Source organism: Mesoplodon mirus, assembly GCF_964341445.2.
Source record: "Mesoplodon mirus genome assembly, chromosome: 10".
Lineage (NCBI taxonomy): Eukaryota > Metazoa > Chordata > Mammalia > Artiodactyla > Ziphiidae > Mesoplodon > Mesoplodon mirus.
Genome location: NC_138986.1, coordinates 20550137 through 20571233, shown reverse-complemented (window position 1 = coordinate 20571233; position 21097 = coordinate 20550137). Strand labels below are relative to the sequence as shown.

The following is a 21097-nucleotide window of genomic DNA, read 5'->3' as shown; positions in this document are numbered from 1 at the left end:
CACTACTGCGAGATTTCATTTGAGTGGGAGGTTGAATAGTGAAGTGAGCCGTGGATGATCTGTGTGGTATGATATCTTCTCCCACAGAAGTCAGTGTGTGGTTAGAGGGATCTTTCTGAAAGATATTTTTAGGCTTCTTTATATAGTTAAAAAAGCTATTGAACCAGATTCAGACAAATACCTATTTTCTAATGTAACTTTTTTGTATCTGTGTGGAATATACAAGTACAGTAGATTATCAAAACCAAAATTTTGTAAAGCAGTGTTGTATCAACATCTTTGATAGCAATCTACTCTTCTCTGCTTTTAAAAAATGCAGTCTTAATGGGGAATCCTGTTGAAAAGGAAAAAATGGACATTTTGGTTGCTTCAGGTTTTTTTTTCCCCATAAATAATGTTATAGTAGATTTCCTTGAAATGTATGCTTTTATGGACGTCGGTTAGAGTCCTTCAGTTGAGTATTACTCTGTCAACAGTTACGCATTTTCAAAATTATAATAGATGTTTCCAGATTAATGTCCAAAATGTGATACCAAACCCCAGTTATAATTATTGTTTTCATTATTGCTTATATTCCACAGCATCAGCACAAGATGTATAAAGAGTTTCATCTGAATTTTAAACCTTAAGACTCTTTGTGGAAAGTTATTACTGTGTCTTTTGATATTAGAAACTAGAAGCTGACATTTAATATATCAGGATTTGTTTATTCGCGTGAATGGCTTTTCCTTCCTAGATTACTATTCAAAAAAATAGGTTGTCTGAAAGTCAGGAAAAAGTGGTGAACCTGAAAAAAGACTTGGCAGAGATGCAGGAATGGATGACCCAAGCAGAAGAAGACTACCTGGAGAGGGATTTTGAATACAAGTCACCAGAAGAACTTGAGAGTGCTGTGGAGGAAATGAAGGTGAGGCTGGACAGTCAGGGTCAAGAGGCTTTATATCTCCCCTCCTCCCTTTAAAATCAATCAATCAGTCAATCATCTACCTAGCGGTAAGGCCTGATAATGTACATACAGTCTTTCACAGTAAGATTTCAAGTTACAAAAAAAACAACAACAAAAAAAGGAGGGTCAGCTGCCATGATTTTAGCAGGGATAGGAAGCTGAGAGTCCACGTGTTAACTTGGCCCATGAATTGTGTCTTGAGGGCCCCTGCGAAAATGTCTTACATTAGAACCTTGGTGAGCCACAGTGAATGACTCAAAAATTTTGTGGCATCAATTATATTCACAATGTTGTGCAACCATCACCACTATCTACTTCCAGAAATTTTCAGGAAAAATTATTTTTTGTAAAGAACAAGAGAGACTTCCCAAATAGATTGGGGTTTATCTTTATTTCACCAGTTGTATTCTTCCAGGTAATACATGGGGCACACACATGAATACCAAAATTTTTTTGGAGCAGGTGAGACAAGCATTAGGAATGTTGTCAAGAGATTTAATATCAGTTGGGTCCACAGGATGTATTTCCTGTAAACTTATACTTCTGTGTCAGTAGTCTTGCACACTCTCTTTTTGTATATAATAAAAGAACTGGACATCAATCCCACTTTTCCAACACTCCTTCAAGTGTCCTTCAGTGTTGAAGCCAAAGGAGATAGTGTCTTAAAAGCTACTTTTTAACTTATTTTTTATTAGTTTCTGCTTTATAACAAAGTGAATGAGTCATACATATACATCTGTTCCCATATCCCTTCCCTCTTGCATCTCCCTCCCTCCCACCCTCCCTATCCCACCCCTCCAGGCGGTCACAAAGCACCGAGCTGATCTCCCTGTGCTCTGCGGCTGCTTCCCACTATCTATCTACCTTACGTTTGGAAGTGTATATATGTCCATGCCTCTCTTTCGCTTTGTCACAGCTTACCCTTCCCCCTCCCCATATCCTCAAGTCCATTCTCAAGTAGGTCTGTGTCTTTATTCCTGTTTTACCCTTAGGTTCTTCATGACATTTTTTTCTTAAATTCCATATATACGTGTTAGCATACGGTATTTGTCTTTCTCTTTCTGACTTACTTCACTCTGTATGACAGACTCTAGGTCTATCCACCTCATTACAAATAGCTCAATTTCATTTCTTTTTATGGCCGAGTAATATTCCATTGTATATATGTGCCACATCTTCTTTATCCATTCATCTGATGATGGACACTTAGGTTGTTTCCATCTCTGGGCTATTGTGAATAGAGCTGCAATGAACATTTTGGTACATGTCTCTTTTTGAATTATGGTTTTCTCAGGGTACATGCCTAGTAGTGGGATTGCTGGGTCATATGGTAGTTCTATTTGTAGTTTTTTAAGGAACCTCCATACTGTTCTCCATAGTGGCTGTACCAGTTCACATTCCCACCAGCAGTGCAAGAGTGTTCCCTTTTCTCCACACCCTCTCCAGCATTTATTGTTTCTAGATTTTTTGATGATGGCCATTCTGACTGGTGTGAGATGATATCACATTGTAGTTTTTTTTTTTTTTTTTAATTTTATTTTATTTTATTTTTTTGCTTTATAACAAATTTAATCAGTTATACATATACATATGTTTCCATATCCCCTCCCTTTTGCGTCTCCCTCCCACCCTCCCTATCCCACCCCTCCAGGCAGTCACAAAGTATCAAGCTGATCTCCCTGTGCTATGCGGCTGCTTCCCACTAGCTATCTACCTCACGTTTGGTAGTGTATATATGTCCATGCCGCTCTTTCACTTTGTCACAGCTTACCCTTCCCCCTCCCCATATCCGCAAGTCCATTCTCTAGTAGGTCTGTGTCTTTATTCCTGTCTTACCCCTATGTTCTTCATGACATTTTTTTTTCTTAAATTCCATATATATGTGTTAGCATACAGTATTTGTCTTTCTCTTTCTGACTTACTTCACTCTGTATGACAGACTCTAGGTCTATCCACCTCATTACAAATAGCTCAATTTCATTTCTTTTTATGGCTGAGTAATATTCCATTGTATATATGTGCCACATCTTCTTTATCCATTCATCCGATGATGGACACTTAGGTTGTTTCCATCTCCGGGCTATTGTAAATAGGGCTGCTATGAACATTTTGGTACATGTCTCTTTTTGAATTATGGTTTCCTCAGGGTATATGCCCAGTAGTGGGATTGCTGGGTCATATGGTAGTTCTATTTGTAGTTTTTTAAGGAACCTCCATACCATTCTCCATAGCGGCTGTACCAATTCACATTCCCACCAGCAGTGCAAGAGTGTTCCCTTTTTTCCACACCCTCTCCAGCATTTATTGTTTCTAGATTTTTTGATGATGGCCATTCTGACTGGTGTGAGATGATATCTCATGGTAGTTTTGATTTGCATTTCTCTAATGAGTAAAGATGTTGAGCATCCTTTCATGTGTTTGTTGGCAGTCTGTATATCTTCTGTGGAGAAATGTCTATTTAGGTCTTCTGCCCATTTTTGGATTGGGTTGTTTGTTTTTTTGTTATTGAGCTGCATGAGCTGCTTATAAATTTTGGAGATTAATCCTTTGTCAGTTGCTTCATTTGCAAATATTTTCTCCCATTCTGAGGGTTGTCTTTTGGTCTTGTTTATGGTTTCCTTTGCTGTGCAAAAGCTTTTAAGTTTCATTAGGTCCCATGTGTTTATTTTTGTCTTTATTTCCATTTCTCTAGGAGGTGGGTCAAAAAGGATCTTGCTGTGATTTATGTCATAGAGTGTTCTGCCTATGTTTTCCTCTAAGAGTTTGATAGTGTCTGGCCTTACATTTAGGTCTTTAATCCATTTTGAGCTTATTTTTGTGTATGGTGTTAGGGAGTGATCTAATCTCATACTTTTACATGTCCCTATCCAGTTTTCCCAGCACAACTTATTGAAGAGACTGTCCTTTCTCCACTGTACATTCCTGCCTCCTTTATCAAAGATAAGGTGACCATATGTCCGTGGGTTTAACTCTGGGCTTTCTATCCTGTTCCATTGATCTATCTTTCTGTTTTTGTGCCAGTACCATACTGTCTTGATTACTGTAGCTTTGTAGTATAGTCTGAAGTCAGGGAGCCTGATTCCTCCAGCTCCATTTTTCGTTCTCAAGATTGCTTTGGCTATTCGGGGTCTTTTGTGTTTCCATACAAATTGTGAAAGTTTTTGTTCTAGTTCTGTGAAAAATGCCAGTGGTAGTTTGATAGGGATTGCATTGAACCTGTAGATTGCTTTGGGTAGTAGAGTCATTTTCACAATGTTGATTCTTCCAATCCAAGAACATGGTACATCTCTCCATCTATTTGTATCATCTTTAATTTCTTTCATCAGTGTCTTATAATTTTCTGCATACAGGTCTTTTGTCTCCTTAGGTAGGTTTATTCCTAGATATTTTATTCTTTTTGTTGCAATGGTAAATGGGAGTGTTTCCTTGATTTCACTTTCAGATTTTTCATCATCAGTATATAGGAATGCCAGAGATTTCTGTGCATTAATTTTGTATCTTGCAACTTTACCAAATTCATTGATTAGCTCTAGTAGTTTTCTGGTAGCATCTTTAGGATTCTCTATGTATAGAATCATGTCATCTGCAAATAGTGACAGCTTTACTTCTTCTTTTCCAATTTGGATTCCTTTTATTTCCTTTTCTTCTCTGATTGCTGTGGCTAAAACTTCCAAAACTAGGTTGAATAAGAGTGGTGAGAGTGGGCAACCTTGTCTTGTTCCTGATCTTAGTGGAAATGGTTTCAGTTTTTCACCATTGAGGACGATGCTGGCTGTGGGTTTGTCATATATGGCCTTTATTATGTTGAGGAAAGTTCCCTCTATGCCTACTTTCTGCAGGGTTTTTATCATAAATGGGTGTTGAATTTTGTCGAAAGCTTTCTCTGCATCTATTGAGATGATCATATGGTTTTTCTCCTTCAATTTGTTAATATGGTGTATCACGTTGATTGATTTGCGTATATTGAAGAATCCTTGCATTCCTGGAATAAACCCCACTTGATCATGGTGTATGATCCTTTTAATGTGCTGTTGGATTCTGTTTGCTAGTATTTTGTTGAGGATTTTTGCATCTATGTTCATCAGTGATATTGGCCTGTAGTTTTCTTTCTTTGTGACATCCTTGTCTGGTTTTGGTATCAAGGTGATGGTGGCCTCGTAGAATGAATTTGGGAGTGTTCCTCCCTCTGCTATATTTTGGAAGAGTTTCAGAAGGATGGGTGTTAGCTCTTCTCTAAATGCTTGATAGAATTCGCCTGTGAAGCCATCTGGTCCTGGGCTTTTGTTTGTTGGAAGATTTTTTATCACAGTTTCAATTTCAGTGCTTGTGATTGGTCTGTTCATATTTTCTATTTCTTCCTGATTCAGTCTTGGCAGGTTGTGCATTTCTAAGAATGTGTCCATTTCTTCCAGGTTGTCCATTTTATTGGCATAGAGTTGCTTATAGTAATCTCTTATGATCTTTTGTATTTCTGCAGTGTCCGTTGTTACTTCTCCTTTTTCATTTCTAATTCTATTGATTTGAGTCTTCTCCCTTTTTTTCTTGATGTGTCTGGCTAATGGTTTATCAATTTTGTTTATCTTCTCAAAGAACCAGCTTTTAGTTTTATTGATCTTTGCTATCGTTTCCTTCATTTCTTTTTCATTTATTTCTGATCTGATTTTTATGATTTCTTTCCTTCTGCTAACTTTGGGGTTTTTTTGTTCTTCTTTCTCTAATTGCTTTAGGTGCAGGGTCAGGTTGTTTACTCGAGATGTTTCCTGTTTCTTAAGGTGGGATTGTGTTGCTATAAACTTCCCCCTTAGAACTGCTTTTGCTGCGTCCCATAGGTTTTGGGTCTCGTGTCTCCATTGTCATTTGTTTCTAGGTATTTTTTAATTTCCTCTTTGATTTCTTCAGTGATCACTTCGTTATTGAGTAGTGTATTCTTTAGCCTCCATGTGTTTGTATTTTTTACAGCTCTTTTCCTGTAATTGATATCTAGTCTCATAGCATTGTGGTCGGAAAAGATACTTGATACAATTTCAATTTTCTTAAATTTACCAAGGCTTGATTTGTGACCCAAGATATGATCTATCCTGGAGAATGTTCCATGAGCACTTGAGAAAAATGTGTATTCTGTTGTTTTTGGATGGAATGTCCTATAAATATCAACTAAATCCATCTTGTTTAATGTATCATTTAAAGCTTGTGTTTCCTTATTTATTTTCATTTTGGATGATCTGTCCATTGGTGAAAGTGGGGTGTTAAAGTCCCCTACTATGAGTGTGTTACTGTCGATTTCTCCTTTTATGGCTGTTAGTATTTTCCTTATGTATTGAGGTGCTCCTATGTTGGGTGCATAAATATTTACAATTGTTATATCTTCTTCTTGGATCGATCCCTTGATCATTATGTAGTGTCCTTCTTTATCTCTTCTAGTAGTCTTTATTTTAAAGTCTATTTTGTCTGATATGAGAATTGCTACTCCAGCTTTCTTTTGGTTTCCATTTGCATGGAATATCTTTTTCCATCCCCTTACTTTCAGTCTGTATGTGTCTCTAGGTCTGAAGTGGGTCTCTTGTAGACAGCATATATATGGGTCTTGTTTTTGTATCCATTCAGCCACTCTGTGTCTTTTGGTGGGAGCATTTAGTCCATTTACATTTAAGGTAATTATCGATATGTATGTTCCTATTCCCATTTTCTTAATTGTTTTGGGTTCGTTATTGTAGGTCTTTTCCTTCTGTTGTGTTTCTTGCCTAGAGAAGTTCCTTTAGCATTTGTTGTAAAGCTGGTTTGGTGGTGCTGAACTCTCTCAGCTTTTGCTTGTCTGTAAAGGTTTTAATTTCTCCATCAAATCTGAATGAGATCCTTGCTGGGTAGAGTAATCTTGGTTGCAGGTTTTTCTCCTTCATCACTTTAATTATGTCCTGCCACTCCATTCTGGCTTGTAGAGTTTCTGCTGAGAGATCAGCTGTTATCCTGATGGGGATTCCCTTGTGTGTTATTTGTTGTTTTTGCCTTGCTGCTTTTAATATGATTTCTTTGTGTTTAATTTTTGACAGTTTGATTAATATGTGTCTTGGCGTGTTTCTCCTTGGATTTATTCTGTATGGGACTCTCTGTGCCTCCTGGACTTGATTAACTATTTCCTTTCCCATATTAGGGAAGTTTTCAACTATAATCTCTTCAAATATTTTCTCAGTCCCTTTATTTTTCTCTTCTTCTTCTGGAACCCCTATAATTCGAATGTTGGTGCGTTTAATGTTGTCCCAGAGGTCTCTGAGACTGTCCTCTGTTCTTTTCATTCTTTTTTCTTTATTTTGCTCTGCAGCAGTTATTTCCACTATTTTATCTTCCACCTCACTTATCCGTTCTTCTGCCTCAGTTATTCTGCTATTGATCCCGTCTAGAGTATTTTTTATTTCATGTATTGTGTTTTTAATCGATGCTTGATTCATCTTTAGTTCTTCTAGGTCCTTGTTAACTGTTTCTTGCATTTTGTCTATTCTATTTCCAAGATTTTGGATCTGGGAAATAGAATCTTGGATCATCTTTACCATCATTATTCTGAATTCTTTTTCAGGTAGAGTGCCTATTACCTCTTCATTTGTTAGGTCTGGTGGGTTTTTATCTTGCTCCTTCTCCTGCTGTGTGTTTTTCTGTCTTCTCATTTTGCTTATGTTACTGTGTTTGGGGTCTCCTTTTTGCAGGCTGCAGGTTCGTAGTTCCTGTTGTTTTTGGTGTCTGTCCCCAGTGGCTAAGGTTGGTTTAGTGGGATGTGTAGGCTTCCTGGTAGAGGGGACTAGTGCCTGTGTTCTGGTGGATGAGGCTGGATCTTGTCTTTCTGGTGGGCAGGTCCACGTCTGGTGGTGTGTTTTGGGGTGTCTGTGGACTTTTTATGATTTTAGGCCACCTCTCTGCTAATGGGTGGCGTTTTGTTCCTGTCTTGCTAGTTGTTTGGCTTAGGGTGTCCAGCACTGTAGCTTGCTGGTCGTTGAGTGAAGCTGGGTGCTGGTGTTGAGATGGAGATCTCTGGAAGATTTTCGCCGTTTGATATTATGTGGAGCTGGGAGGTCTCTTGTGGACCAGTGTCCTGAAGTTGGCTCTCCCACCTCAGAAGCACAGCACTGACTCCGGGCTCCTCAATTTGGGATGATGTGTTGTCTATTCATGTATTCCACAGATGCAGGGTACATCAAGTTGATTGTGGAGCTTTAATCCGCTGCTTCTGAGGCTGCTGGGAGAGGTTTCCCTTTCTCTTCTTTGTTCTCACAGCTCCTGGGTCTCAGCTTTGGATTTGGCCCCGCCTCTGCATGTAGGTCGCCGGAGGGCGTCTGTTCTTCGCTCAGACAGGACAGGGTTAAAGGAGCAGCCTCTTCGGGGACTCTGGCTCACTCAGGCCGGGAGGGAGGGAGGGGCACGGAGTGCGGGGCGGGCCTGCAGCGGCAGAGGTCGGCGTGACGTTGCACCAGCGCGAGGCGCGCCGTGCGTTCTCCCAGGGAAGCCGCCCCTGGATCCCGGGACCCCGGCAGTGGCGGGCTGCACAGGCTCCCGGAAGGGCGGTGTGGGCAGTGACCTGCACTCGCACACAGGCTTCTTGGCGGCGGCAGCAGCAGCCCCAGCGTCCCACGCCTGTCACTGGGCTCCGCGCTTTCAGTCGCGACTCGCGCCCGTCTGTGGAGCCCCTTTAAGCAGCGCTCTTAATCCCCTCTCCTCGCGCACCAGGAAACCAAGAGGGAAGAAAAAGTCTCTTGCCTCTTCGGCAGCTCCAGAGTTTTCCCGGACTCCCTCCCGGCTAGCTGTGGCACATTAGCCCCCTTCAGGCTGAGTTCTCGCCGCCTGCCCCAGTCCTCTCCCTGCGCTCTGACCGAAGCCCGCGCCTCAGCTCCCAGTGCCGACTGCCCCGGCGGGCGAGCAGACAAGCCTCTCGGGCTGGTGAGTGCCGCTCGGCACCGATCCTCTGTGTAGGGATCTCTCCGCTTTGCCCTACCCAGGTATGTGGGGAGTTTCTTGCCTTTTGGGAGGTCTGGGGTCTTCTGCCAGCGTTCAGTAGGTGTTCTGTAGGAGTTGTTCCACGTAGCTGTATTTCTGGTGTATCCGTGGGGAGGAAGGTGATCTCCACGTCTTACTCTTCCGCCATCTTGAAGTGCCACATTGTAGTTTTGATTTGCATTTCTCTAATGATTAATGATGTTGAGCATTCTTTCATGTGTTTGCTGGCAGTCTGTATATCTTCTTTAGAGAAATGTCTATTTAGGTCTTCTGCCCATTTTTGGATTGGGTTGTTTGTTTTTTTGGTATTCAGCTGCATGAGCTGCTTATAAATTTTGGAGATTAATCCTTTGTTAGTTGCTTCATTTGCAAATATTTTCTCCCATTCTGAGGGTTGTCTTTTGGTCTTGTTTATGGTTTCCTTTGCTGTGTAAAAACTTGGAAGTTTCATTAAGTTCCATTTGTTTATTTTTGTTTTTATTTCCATTTCTCTAGGAGGTGGGTCCAAAAGGATCTTGCTGTGATTTATGTCATAGAGTGTTCTGCCTATGTTTTTTTCTAAGAGTTTGATAGTTTCTGGCCTTACATTTAGGTCTTTAATCCATTTTGAGCTTATTTTTGTGTATGGTGTTAGGGAGTGATCTAATCTCATACTTTTACATGTCCCTGTCCAGTTTTCCCAGCACCACTTATTGAAGAGGCTGTCCTTTCTCCACTGTACATTCCTGCCTCCTTTATCAAAGATAAGTTGACCATATGTGCGTGGGTTTATCTCTGGGCTTTCTATCCTGTTCCATTGATCTATCTTTCTGTTTTTGTGCCAGTACCACACTCCCTTGATTACTGTAGCTTTGTAGTATAGTCTGAAGTCAGGGAGCCTGATTCCTCCAGCTCCGTTTTTCGTTCTCAAGATTGCTTTGGCTATTCGGGGTCTTTTGTGTTTCCAAACAAATTTTGAAAAATTTTGTTCTAGTTCTGTGAAAAATGCCAGTTGTAGTTTGATAGGGATTACATTGAATGTGTAGATTGCTTTGGGTAGTAGAGTCATTTTCACAATATTGATTCTTCCAATCCAGGAACATGGTATATCTCTCCATCTATTTGTATCATCTTTAATTTCTTTCATCAGTGTCTTATAATTTTCTGCATACAGGTCTTTTGTCTCCTTAGGTAGGTTTATTCCTAGATATTTTATTCTTTTTGTTGCAATGGTAAATGGGAGTGTTTTCTTGATTTCACTTTCAGATTTTTCATCATTAGTGTACAGAAATGCCAGAGATTTCTGTGCATTAATTGTGTATCCTGCTACTTTACCAAATTCATTGATTAGCTCTAGTAGTTTTCTGGTAGCATCTTTAGGATTCTCTATGTAGAGTATCATGTCATCTGCAAACAGTGACAGCTTTACTTCTTCTTTTCCAATTTGGATTCCTTTTATTTCCTTTTCTTCTCTGATTGCTGTGGCTAAAACTTCCAAAACTAGGTTGAATAAGAGTGGTGAGAGTGGGCAGCCTTGTCTTGTTCCTGATCTTAGTGGAAATGTTTTCAGTTTTTCACCACTGAGGATGATGTTGGCTGTGGGTTTGTCATATATGGTCTTTATTATGTTGAGGAAAGTTCCCTGTATGCCTACTTTCTGCAGGGTTTTTATCATAAATGGGTGTTGAATTTTGTCGAAAGCTTTCTCTGCATCTATTGAGATGATCATATGGTTTTTCTCCTTCAATTTGTTAATATGGTGTATCACGTTGATTGATTTGCATATACTGAAGAATCCTTGCATTCCTGGAATAAACCCCACTTGATCATGTTGTATGATCCTTTTAATTTGCTGCTGGATTCTGTTTGCTAGTATTTTGTTGAGGATTTTTGCATCTATGTTCATCAGTGATATTGGCCTGTAGTTTTCTTTCTTTGTGACATCCTTGCCTGGTTTTGATATCAAGGTGATGGTGGCCTTGTAGAATGAGTTTGGGAGTGTTCCTCCCTCTGCTATGTTTTGGAAGAGTTTGAGAAGGATAGGTGTTAGCTTTTCTCTAAATGTTTGATAGAATTCGCCTGTGAAACCATCTGGTCCTGGGCTTTTGTTTGTTGGAAGAGTTTTAAACAGAGTTTCAATTTCAGTGCTTGTGATTGGTCTGTTCATATTTTCTGTTTCTTCCTGATTCAGTCTTGGCAGGTTGTGCATTTCTAAGAATGTGTCCATTTCTTCCAGGTTGTCCATTTTATTGGCATAGAGTTGCTTGTAGTAATCTCTGTTGATCTTTTGTATTTCTGCAGTGTCAGTTGTTACTTCTCCTTTTTCATTTCTAATTCTATTGATTTGAGTCTTCTCCCTTTTTTTCTTGATGAGTCTGGCTAATGGTTTGTCAATTTTGTTTATCTTCTCAAAGAACCAGCTTTTAGTTTTATTGATCTTTGCTATCGTTTCCTTCATTTCTTTTTCATTTATTTCTGATCTGATCTTTATGATTTCTTTCCTTCTGCTAACTTTGGGGGATTTTTGTTCTTCTTTCTCTAATTGCTTTCGGTGCAGGGTCAGGTTGTTTACTCGAGATGTTTCCTGTTTCTTAAGGTGGGATTGTATTGCTATAAACTTACCCCTTAGAACTGCTTTCGCTGTGTCCCATAGGTTTTGGGTCGTCGGGTCTCGATTGTCATTTGTTTCTAGGTATTTTTTGATTTCCTCTTTGATTTCTACAGTGATCACTTCGTTATTAAGTAGTGTATTGTTTAGCCTCCATGTGTTTGTATTTTTTACAGATCTTTTCCTGTAATTGATGTCTAGTCTCATAGCATTGTGGTCAGAAAAGATACTTGATACAATTTCAATTTTCTTAAATTTACCAAGGCTTGATTTGTGACACAAGATATGATCTATCCTGGAGAATGTTCCATGAGCACTTGAGAAAAATGTGTATTCTGTTGTTTTTGGATGGAATGTCCTATAAATATCAATTAAGTCCCTCTTGTTTAATGTATCATTTAAAGCTTGTGTTTCCTTATTTATTTTCATTTTGGATGATTTGTCCATTTGTGAAAGTGGGGTGTTGAAGTCCCCTACTATGAATGTGTTATTGTCGATTTCCCCTTTTATGGCTGTTAGTATTTGCCTTATGTATTGAGGTGCTCCTTTGTCAGGTGCATAAATATTTACAATTGTTATATCTTCTTCTTGGATCAATCCCTTGATCATTATGTAGTGTCCTTCTTTGTCTCTTCTAATAGTCTTTATTTTAAAGTCTATTTTGTCTGATATAAGAATTGCTACTCCAACTTTCTTTTGATTTGCATTTGCATGGAATATCTCTTTCCCTCCCCTTACTTTCAATCTGTATGTGTCTCTAGGTCTGAAGTGGGTCTCTTGTAGACAGCATACATATGGGTCTTGTTTTTGTATCCATTCAGCCAATCTTTGTCTTTTGGTGGGTTTATTTAATCCATTTACATATAAGGTAATTATCGATATGTATGTTCCTATTCCCATTTCCTTAATTGTTTTGGGTTTGTTATTGTAGGTCTTTTCCTTCTGTTGTGTTTCTTGCCTAGAGAAGTTCCTTTAGCATTTGTTGTAAAGCTGGTTTGGTGGTGCTGAACTCTCTCAGCTTTTGCTTGTCTGTAAAGGTTTTAATTTCTCCATCAAATCTGAATGAGATCCTTGCTGGGTAGAGTAATCTTGGTTGCAGGTTTCTCTCCTTCATCACTTTAGATATGTCCTGCCACTCCCTTCTGGCTTGTAGAGTTTCTGCTGAGAGACCAGCTGTTAACCTGATGGGGATTCCCTTGTGTGTTATTTGTTGTTTTTCCCTTGCTGCTTTTAATATGTTTTCTTTGTGTTTAATTTTTGACAGTTTGATTAATATGTGTCTTGGCTGATTTCTCCTTGGGTTTATTCTGTATGGGACTCTCTGTGCCTCGTGGACTTGATTAACTATTTCCTTTCCCATATTAGGGAAGTTTTCAACTATAATCTCTTCAAATATTTTCTCAGTCCCTTTCTTTTTCTCTTCTTCTTCTGGAACCCCTATAATTCGAATGTTGGTGCATTTAATGTCCCAGAGGCCTCTGAGACTGTCCTCAGTTCTTTTCATTCTTTTTTCTTTATTCTGCTCTGCAGAAGTTATTTCCACTATTTTATCTTCCACGTCACTTATCCATTCTTCTGCCTCAGTTATTCTTCTATTGATCCCATCTAGAGTATTTTTCATTTCATTTATTGTGTTTTTAATCATTGCTTGATTCATCTTTAATTCTTCTAGGTCCTTGTTAACTGTTTCTTGCATTTTTTGTATTCTATTTCCAAGATTCTGGATCAACTTTACTATCATTATTCTGAATTCTTTTTCAGGTAGACTGCCTATTTCCTCTTCATTTGTTAGGTCTGGTGGGTTTTTATCTTGCTCCTTCACCTGCTGTGTGTTTTTCTGTCTTCTCATTTTGCTTATCTTACCGTGTTTGGGGTCTCCTTTTTGCAGGCTGCAGGTTCGTAGTTCCCGTTGTTTTTGGTGTCTGTCCCCAGTGGCTAAGGTTGTTTCAGTGGGTTGTGTATGCTTCCTGGTGGAGGGGACTAGTGCCCGTGTTCTGATGGATGAGGCTCAATCTTGTCTTTCTGGTGGACAGGTCCACGTCTGGTGGTGTGTTTTGGGGGTTTCTGTGGCCTTATCATGTTTTTAGGCAGCCTCTTTGCTAATGGGTGGGGTTGTGTTCCTATCTTGCTAGTTGCTTGGCATAGGGTGACCAGCACTGTAGCTTGCTGGTCATTGAGTGAAGCTGGGTGCTGGTGTTGAGATGGAGATCTCTGGGTGATTTTCGCCGTTTGATATTATGTGGAGCTGGGAGGTCTCTTTTGGACCAGTGTCCTGAAGTTGGCTCTCACACTTCAGAGGCGCAGCACTGACTCCTGGCTGCAGCACCAAGAGCCTTTCATCCACCCACCTCAAAACAAAAGGGAGAAAAAGCAGAAAGTAAGAATTAGTAGAAGAAAGAAAGAAAGAAAGAAAGAAAGAAAGAAAGAAAGAAAGAAGGGAGGGAGGAAAGAAAAGAAAGAAAGAAAAAGAAAGGAAAGGAGGGAGGAAGGAGGGAGGGAGGAAGGATGGAAAGTAGGAAAAAGAGAGAAGATAACGTAAAATAGAATAAAGTATGATAAAATATAATAGCATTATTAAAATTAAAAAGTGATTATTAAAAAAATTAAAAACAAAACAAAACAAACAAACAAAAAACAAGAAAAAATAACGGACGGATACAACCCTGGGACAAATGGTGGAAGCAAAGCTATATAGACAAAATCTCACACAGAAGCCTACACATACAGTTTCACAAAAAGAGAACCAGGGGAAAAAAATCGTAAATCTTGCTCTCAAAGTCCACCTCCTCAATTTGGGATAATTCGTTGTAAAAAGAGGAAAAGGTGGAAAAGTCTGAAATCTTGCTCTCAAAGTCCACCTCCTCAATTTGGGATGATTCGTTGTCTATTCATGTATTCCACAGATGTAGGTTACATCAAGTTGATTGTGCAGCTTTAATCTGCTGCTTCTGAGGCTGCTGGGAGAGATTTCCCTTTCTCTTCTTTATTCTCATAGCTCCCGGGTCTCAGCTTTGGATTTGGCCCCGCCTCTGCGTGTAGGTCGCCGGAGGGCGTCTGTTCTTCGCTCAGACAGGACAGGTTTAAAGGAGCCGCTGATTCGGGGGCTCTGGCTCACTCAGGCCGGGGGGAGGGAACGGTACGGAGTACGGGGCGAACCTGCGGCGGCAGAGGCCGGCGTGACGTTGCACCAGCCCGAGGCGCGCCGTGCGCTCTCCCGGGGCAGCTGTCCCTGGATCCCGGGACCCCGGCAGTGGCGGGCTGCACAGGCTCCCCGGAAAGGGGGCGTGGACAGTGACCTGCGCTGGCACACAGGCCTCTTGGCGGCGGCAGCAGCCCCAGCATCCCACGCCCGTCTCTGGGGTCCACGCTTTTAGCTGCGGCTCGCGCCCGTCTCTGGAGCTCCTTTAAGCAGCGCTCTTAATCTCCTCCTCGTGCACCAGGAAAGAAAGAGGGAAGAAAAAGTCTCTTGCCTCTTCGGCAGCTCCAGACTTTTCCCCGGACTCCCTCCCGGCTAGCCGTGGTGCACTAACCCCTTCAGGCTCTCTTCCCTCCGCCAGCCCCAGTCCTCTCCCCAGCGCTCCGACTGAAACCCGATACCCGAGCCTCAGTTCACAGCCCCGCCCGCCCCGGCGGCCAAGCAGACAAGCCACTCGGGCTGGTGAGTGCCGGTCGGCACCGATCCTCTGTGCGGGAATCTCTCCGCTTTGCCCTCCGCACCCCTGTTGCTGTGCTCTCCTCCGCTACTCCGAAGCTTTCCCCTTCCGCCACCCGCAGTCTCCGCCCGCGAAGGGGCTCCTAGTGTGTGGAAACCTTTCCTCCTTCACGGCTCCCTCCCACTGGTGCAGGTCCTGTCCCTATCCTTTTGCCTCTGTTTATTCTTGTTTCTTTTGCCCTACCCAGGTACGTGGGGAGTTTCTTGCCTTTTGGGGGGTCTGAGGTCTTCTGTCAGCGTTCAGTAGGTGTTCTGTAGGAGTTGTTCCATGTGTAGATGAATTTCTGTTGTATCTTTGGGGAGGAAGGTGATCTCCACCTCTTACTCTTCCGCCATCTTCCCCCAGCCCCATATCAAGTATTTTTTGATAACTTTCAATGGCTCCTTCCTCTCTCTGCTTCCCCATGCAATGAATCTTCTTTTCAAAGCCAAGACACCTTTGAATGTCCTCTCTGAAGCAAGGTCCTGACACAGCACCCCACCCAGTGAAGCAGATGGAGGGCACGACCAAAAGCTACTTAAAAAAAAATAAGAGTTGCAGCTTGCCTACAAGTATAACAAAAGCAAAAATCTATGCAGATATTTTTAAAAGGATTGTTTTTCACCAATGCATTATTGTGTATGAGTCAAAGTAAATAAAAATGACTTTTATTGTAGTATTTTCACAGAAACACTTTTTTTTAGTGTAGCTTTCCTTGAAACTTTAAAAATATTCAGTATATAAGGTATTTTAAAGGTAGCCTACCATGTTAACAACCATCTTATTCGCACTACTGACATTGTAGTTCGATGGGTTTTTGTTTTTGTTTTTAAGGTCACTATGAATGAGAATTTTTAAAAAATGAGATTAAAACTCTTTATTGGGCAACATTTAATTCTGCCAAACAACCATTAGGATTTTAAGAAAACCACTACACTTAATTATTTTATCCCAACCTAGAGAAATTTAAAACCATTAAGTAGTAAAGAAAGCTACAAGAGAAAGTGGAAGGCTGTTTTAGTTTGATTTTCCTGAGTATGAGACTTCTATGAAGCACAGAAGGGGTCAGGCAGGAAGCTACTTTTAGATCAGATCTTCCCAGTATAACTTTGTCATCTTTGAAATGCTGTTAATTATCAGAAGAAAATATGTTTATATTATTTTTAAAGAATACTTCTACCATGGTGCACTTCCATTTTTGCTTGACTTCCAGTGATCAATTAAAATTAATACACTTAATTCTTATTATGGACCCAGACTTTGAAAATACTTCCTGTCAGTAAACATAATTTGGGATAACTTAGGTGTCAACAGTGCTGTTACTAAATGAAAATGTCTGCATGGGGGCTGTGTACACTGGGATATATAATGCGTGAAATTTTGTAGTTAGCATTCTTATTTTGCAGGCACTCTCTGTGGGGATTACCTAATAATGTTCAGATTAGGTAGTTAGAATCATCTGGATGTTTTAATTTTGGCTCAGTTATTTTTTGAAAAAGAAAGAAATTGGTTCCTGAGACAGGGAGCCAGTTTTCGAGTTCATTCTGTCTTGGAACAGAGGGCGAAAGAGGATGTGCTGCAGAAGGAGGTGAGGGTGAAGATTCTCAAGGACAACATCAAGTTATTAGCTTCAAAAGTGCCCTCTGGTGGCCAGGAATTGACGTCTGAGCTGAATGTTGTGCTGGAGAATTACCAACTTCTCTGTAATAGAATTCGCGGAAAGTGCCACACGCTGGAGGTATGATGTTTTTTCCCTGATGCATTTCTGAGATTCACACTCTGTAATGTACTGGCTGCTTCCATATCTTGGGAAAAAACCTCCATTTTTCTTTTCAAATACTAGATCATAAAAGAAAAGTAGTTCTTTCATGATTGAGATAATAATAACAGTAGTAGTAATTATTAGATAATAATTTAGGTAATAGGTTGATAAAAATGAAACAGAGAAAAGAAAACTGGAGAGCAAGATCTGCCTTCAGTTAGTGGAAGTTTCTTGGAAAAGTAGTTTCTTAGCTTTAGACATTTATTACACATGAAATCAAGGTTTTCAAGGTTTTTATATTACAGATGATCTGTAGAGTCTGTTCCAGTCCTAAAATTCTAAGACATATACTGTGAGTACCTCCTTTTTTTTTTTTTTTTTTGGCCTGGTTAGCGCACAGAGATGAATTGAGGTTTCTGTTTTAGAGTGGTGTCTAAAATTATAGGTTTTATTTAGAGTGAAAGAAAGACTAACTTGAATGTGCTGGTATTTTGCTGGACCATTTCCCCTACCCTGGCCACAGGATTTAAGGTGTAGATGATTCTATGATTTTTTGAAATAAAATTAAGTTTTTGATTGTTTGCTTTTATATTAGTGTGACATTTGTCACATCTTATTGAAAAGACTTAAGAAGCTCTTCAGTTTATAGCAATTTAAATTCGGTCTAACCTAAAACAAATGATGGCATTGTGATGAATCCTAAAATGGTAATCATAACTGCAGTATTTAAACTAAATTCACTTATTACTCACTTGTTCTGAATCTATAAAATAAGTGTAATTTGGATTAGTTAATAAGAAAGCTACAAGTCAACAAAGCCTCATTCTTTAATATTAAGATATTGCCTAACTTAAAACACCTGAGGTTACTCATTTGAGAATTTAACATTCTGTGAACATAATATGTAACATTATGTATGGCTAATCTTAAGTCCCAGTAGATGATCCTGGAATTGAATTCTACTACAGTCTTGTCCATGTTTTCTTCTCTGCCTTAATCACCCATGATTTTGCTTTTTTTTGGTTTGTTTATTTTCTTGTCTATTATTAGCCAAAGTAACTACTCATAATATTTTTAAATAATGGAGTTCCCCAGGTTATCCCAAGCTAACAAGAGACCACCATGAATTCTGTGTCATTTCTTTACACTGTCTTTATGACCCAGAGGTGGCAGTTTGAGAATGAGGAATGACATATTTCAAGGTTTTAGTATTGCTTGCAGAATTACTTTTAGAACTATTTTGGAATTAGTTTGAGAGAAGAAAAGGAAAAGTGTAAGAAAACATAAGACACCTTGATGCCTTTGAAAGGGGAAGTCCCCTTCCACGTGGCCTCTCAGGTTTATGGCTTCTCTACAACATGGCTGCTGGCTTTGAAGAGGGAGAAAGCAGAAGCTGCCAGTTCTCTTAAAGGCTAGGTCTGCACTTTGACACAGCATCATCTTTGTAGCCTCTTTTGCTCTAAGCAAGTCACAAGACCAGCCCACATTCAGGGGAGGAGAAGACAGTTTCACCACTTCATGGGAGTAGCTGTAATAAATTTGTGGCCATTGTTAATCCAGCATAGTTCACTCTCTGGTCATAAGTTAGTTACAGTCCTTCCACATGCAAAATACTCTTACACTCTCCCAGGGACTCCTAAGGTCTCATCCAGTACAGCATCAAGCTCAAAATTCAGTATCATGCAATCTACATCAGGTACAAATGCAAATGTGGCTCCTTGGAACAGTTTTCTTCAGGTGCAGGTGTGTGGGTGTGGCACCTCTCCATCTGGCGACCCGGGCACTAAAAAGATAAGTTATCTGAACCTCATATACCCAACACAGTGGTGAGATAGGTACAGGAAAACCTCAGTGGACACTCCCATTCAAAAAAGTTGGGGCAGTGGAAGGTAAAAAGAGCAGGCACTGGTATTAGGGACTCTGAAATCTAATGCTAAGTAGTTCTGAAATCTAGCCAGGCACGTGTAGTCAGGGCTCCTACTTTGGGGCCAGGGACTGTTGCTTGATTATTGCTGGTGCTGCTTCTTGTGAGAACTTCTCTGTAAGCCATCCCTTCCTTCCGATAAGAAATAGGGCTCTGCTTGCAGCTGAGTAGATTTCTCAGCCTGCTTTCTGCCTATAGAAATTTGGGGGACCAGACACCTCTTTTCCCTTTTAGTCTTAGCCAGGAGTTGGCAAATTACAGCCTGTGGGTCAAATCTGTTTTGTGGCCTGTTTCTATATGGCCCAGGAGCTAAAAATTGTTTGTATATTTTTAATTTTTAAAGAGTTGTTGAAAACAAAGCCACACACAGAAAAAATAAACAAAGAAGAATCTGTGACAGAGATCAGATGTGGCCTGTAAAACCTAAAATATTTACTATCTGGCCTTTTATAGGAAAAATTGCTGACCCCTGACCAGGTAAGTATTCCTCATATGGGGTGTATGCTACTAGAATGTGTCCTCTCTGAGTCAGTGGATCTGCAAGAGGACCAACCCAGTAGGCTCCATGCTGAACTCTGTCTTCTAAATTTGTCCGTCAAATAGGCTCCTCCCATGGGGTTTGTTTCTCCCATAATTTTGCTCCTAGGAATTGGAGGATGAATCATACCCCAGCCCCCAACTCCCCACAGGAATGAGGAACAAGTGACTACAACTAATGCAGCAATTATAGTAAAATTCCAGTTTGGGTAAAAAGTTGCTCTGTTTGTATATAGACATGTTCATATGAATTTAGAAAAAAGTTGGAAAGAGTCTACATCAAATGGTTATACCCATTAGCTCTGAGTTGGAATAGAGTGGACCCAGGGAACCAATTTCCTGTATAGCTGTTAAAAAGTGTTGCAAGTCTGAGTATTTTTTTAACCTTTCTATTTAAAAACAAACTAATAATGTTTCCCTCCTGATTTCTTCTACTAATTATATAGTTTTATTTCCGACATTTAAACAGAGCCTTGGAATTTATCTTAGTGAAGCAGCCTTCTACCTCCCTCCAGTTGGTCTAATACAGTTAATCGAAGAATTCGATTTTATTTCACTTATTTGAAATACCAGCTTCATCAGTTTCTAAACGCCCGTTTATACTTGTATCTAAATGAAATTATTCTTGATTAGACAGAATGTGCAGCAGTAGAGATGCATTGTATCTCTAAATGGCTTCTTATCTTGTCTAACTTTTCCCTGCCTATTTAGGAGGTATGGTCTTGTTGGATTGAACTGCTTCACTATTTGGATCTTGAGACCACCTGGCTAAACACTTTGGAAGAGCGGATGAAGAGCACAGAGGCCCTGCCTGAGAAGACAGATGCTGTCAGCGAAGCCCTGGAGGTGGGAGCCCGCGTGCTGGGTGGTTCTTTTTGTTGCAATGAGGCTGAATGAGTATTCAAACAAGGAACATAATGCCTTATGCCAGCAAATACTTTCACTTCCTTGGTGGTTTTCAGTGTAACTTGTGTTTTCTTCCATTGCCTGAAGTATTTATAACATCATGTATATTTAGATTATTGGTGACCCACTAAACTCAGCCTTATGAGGTGGTTAGTTGTTTGCTAATTAGTACATTTTAGACTTCATAAAGCGCTCTAGTGATTTTCCAGATTGTTTTTACCAGTCCCTGGATAAAACTCTGCCTTATGTTATTAGGACAATGCTCTCCTGTTTCTTCATAAAGTTATTTTTGCTCATTAAACACGGCAAGGACTGTGTTTACAGTGGCTTCTATTCTGTTGTCTTCAGATGTGAAAATTGGAGGACAGGCTGGGGAAGGCAGTGTTGGAGGCCTGGGATCCTGTCCCCAAGCCTGAACTTGAGTTCCTTGAGGCCAAGAAATGTGCCTGAATTTTTTGTTGTTCCCCAGTTAGTTCCCCAGCACAGCCTGTGGCACATGATAACTTAATAACTGTTTCTTAAGTGGATTAAAGTGTGAAAAGAATAGATTTTCTTAAAAAAAAAAAAAGAAGAGGAAGATGGTAGCAGTGCTTTTAAAACTGTAAGAATAGGATGTAGTAATTAAGTAGATGACTGGATTAAAGGTCAGAAATAAGTCAAATATGGTACCTAAATTCCAGGAGCCAGATGCTCTTCTGGAGAAAAGATGTCATTTCTCAAATGAAATAGCAGAGTGAGAGATTCAGAGTATTAAAAAATGTTTTGA

General features: G+C 40.1%; 1 protein-coding gene across 9 annotated transcripts in view; it reads left to right on the top strand.

Moving 5' to 3' along the window:
• The window catches only part of UTRN (utrophin), a 527828-nt gene that overhangs the window by 180605 nt on the left and 326126 nt on the right, over positions 1-21097 (top strand). For all 9 annotated transcript variants that reach the window (XM_082634331.1, XM_082634332.1, XM_082634328.1 and 6 more), the window contains 3 exons: positions 737-907; positions 16761-16940; positions 20137-20271. In XM_082634331.1, the coding sequence (XP_082490457.1) occupies positions 737-907; positions 16761-16940; positions 20137-20271 (486 nt within the window). The remainder of the gene's footprint in view (positions 1-736; positions 908-16760; positions 16941-20136; positions 20272-21097) is intronic.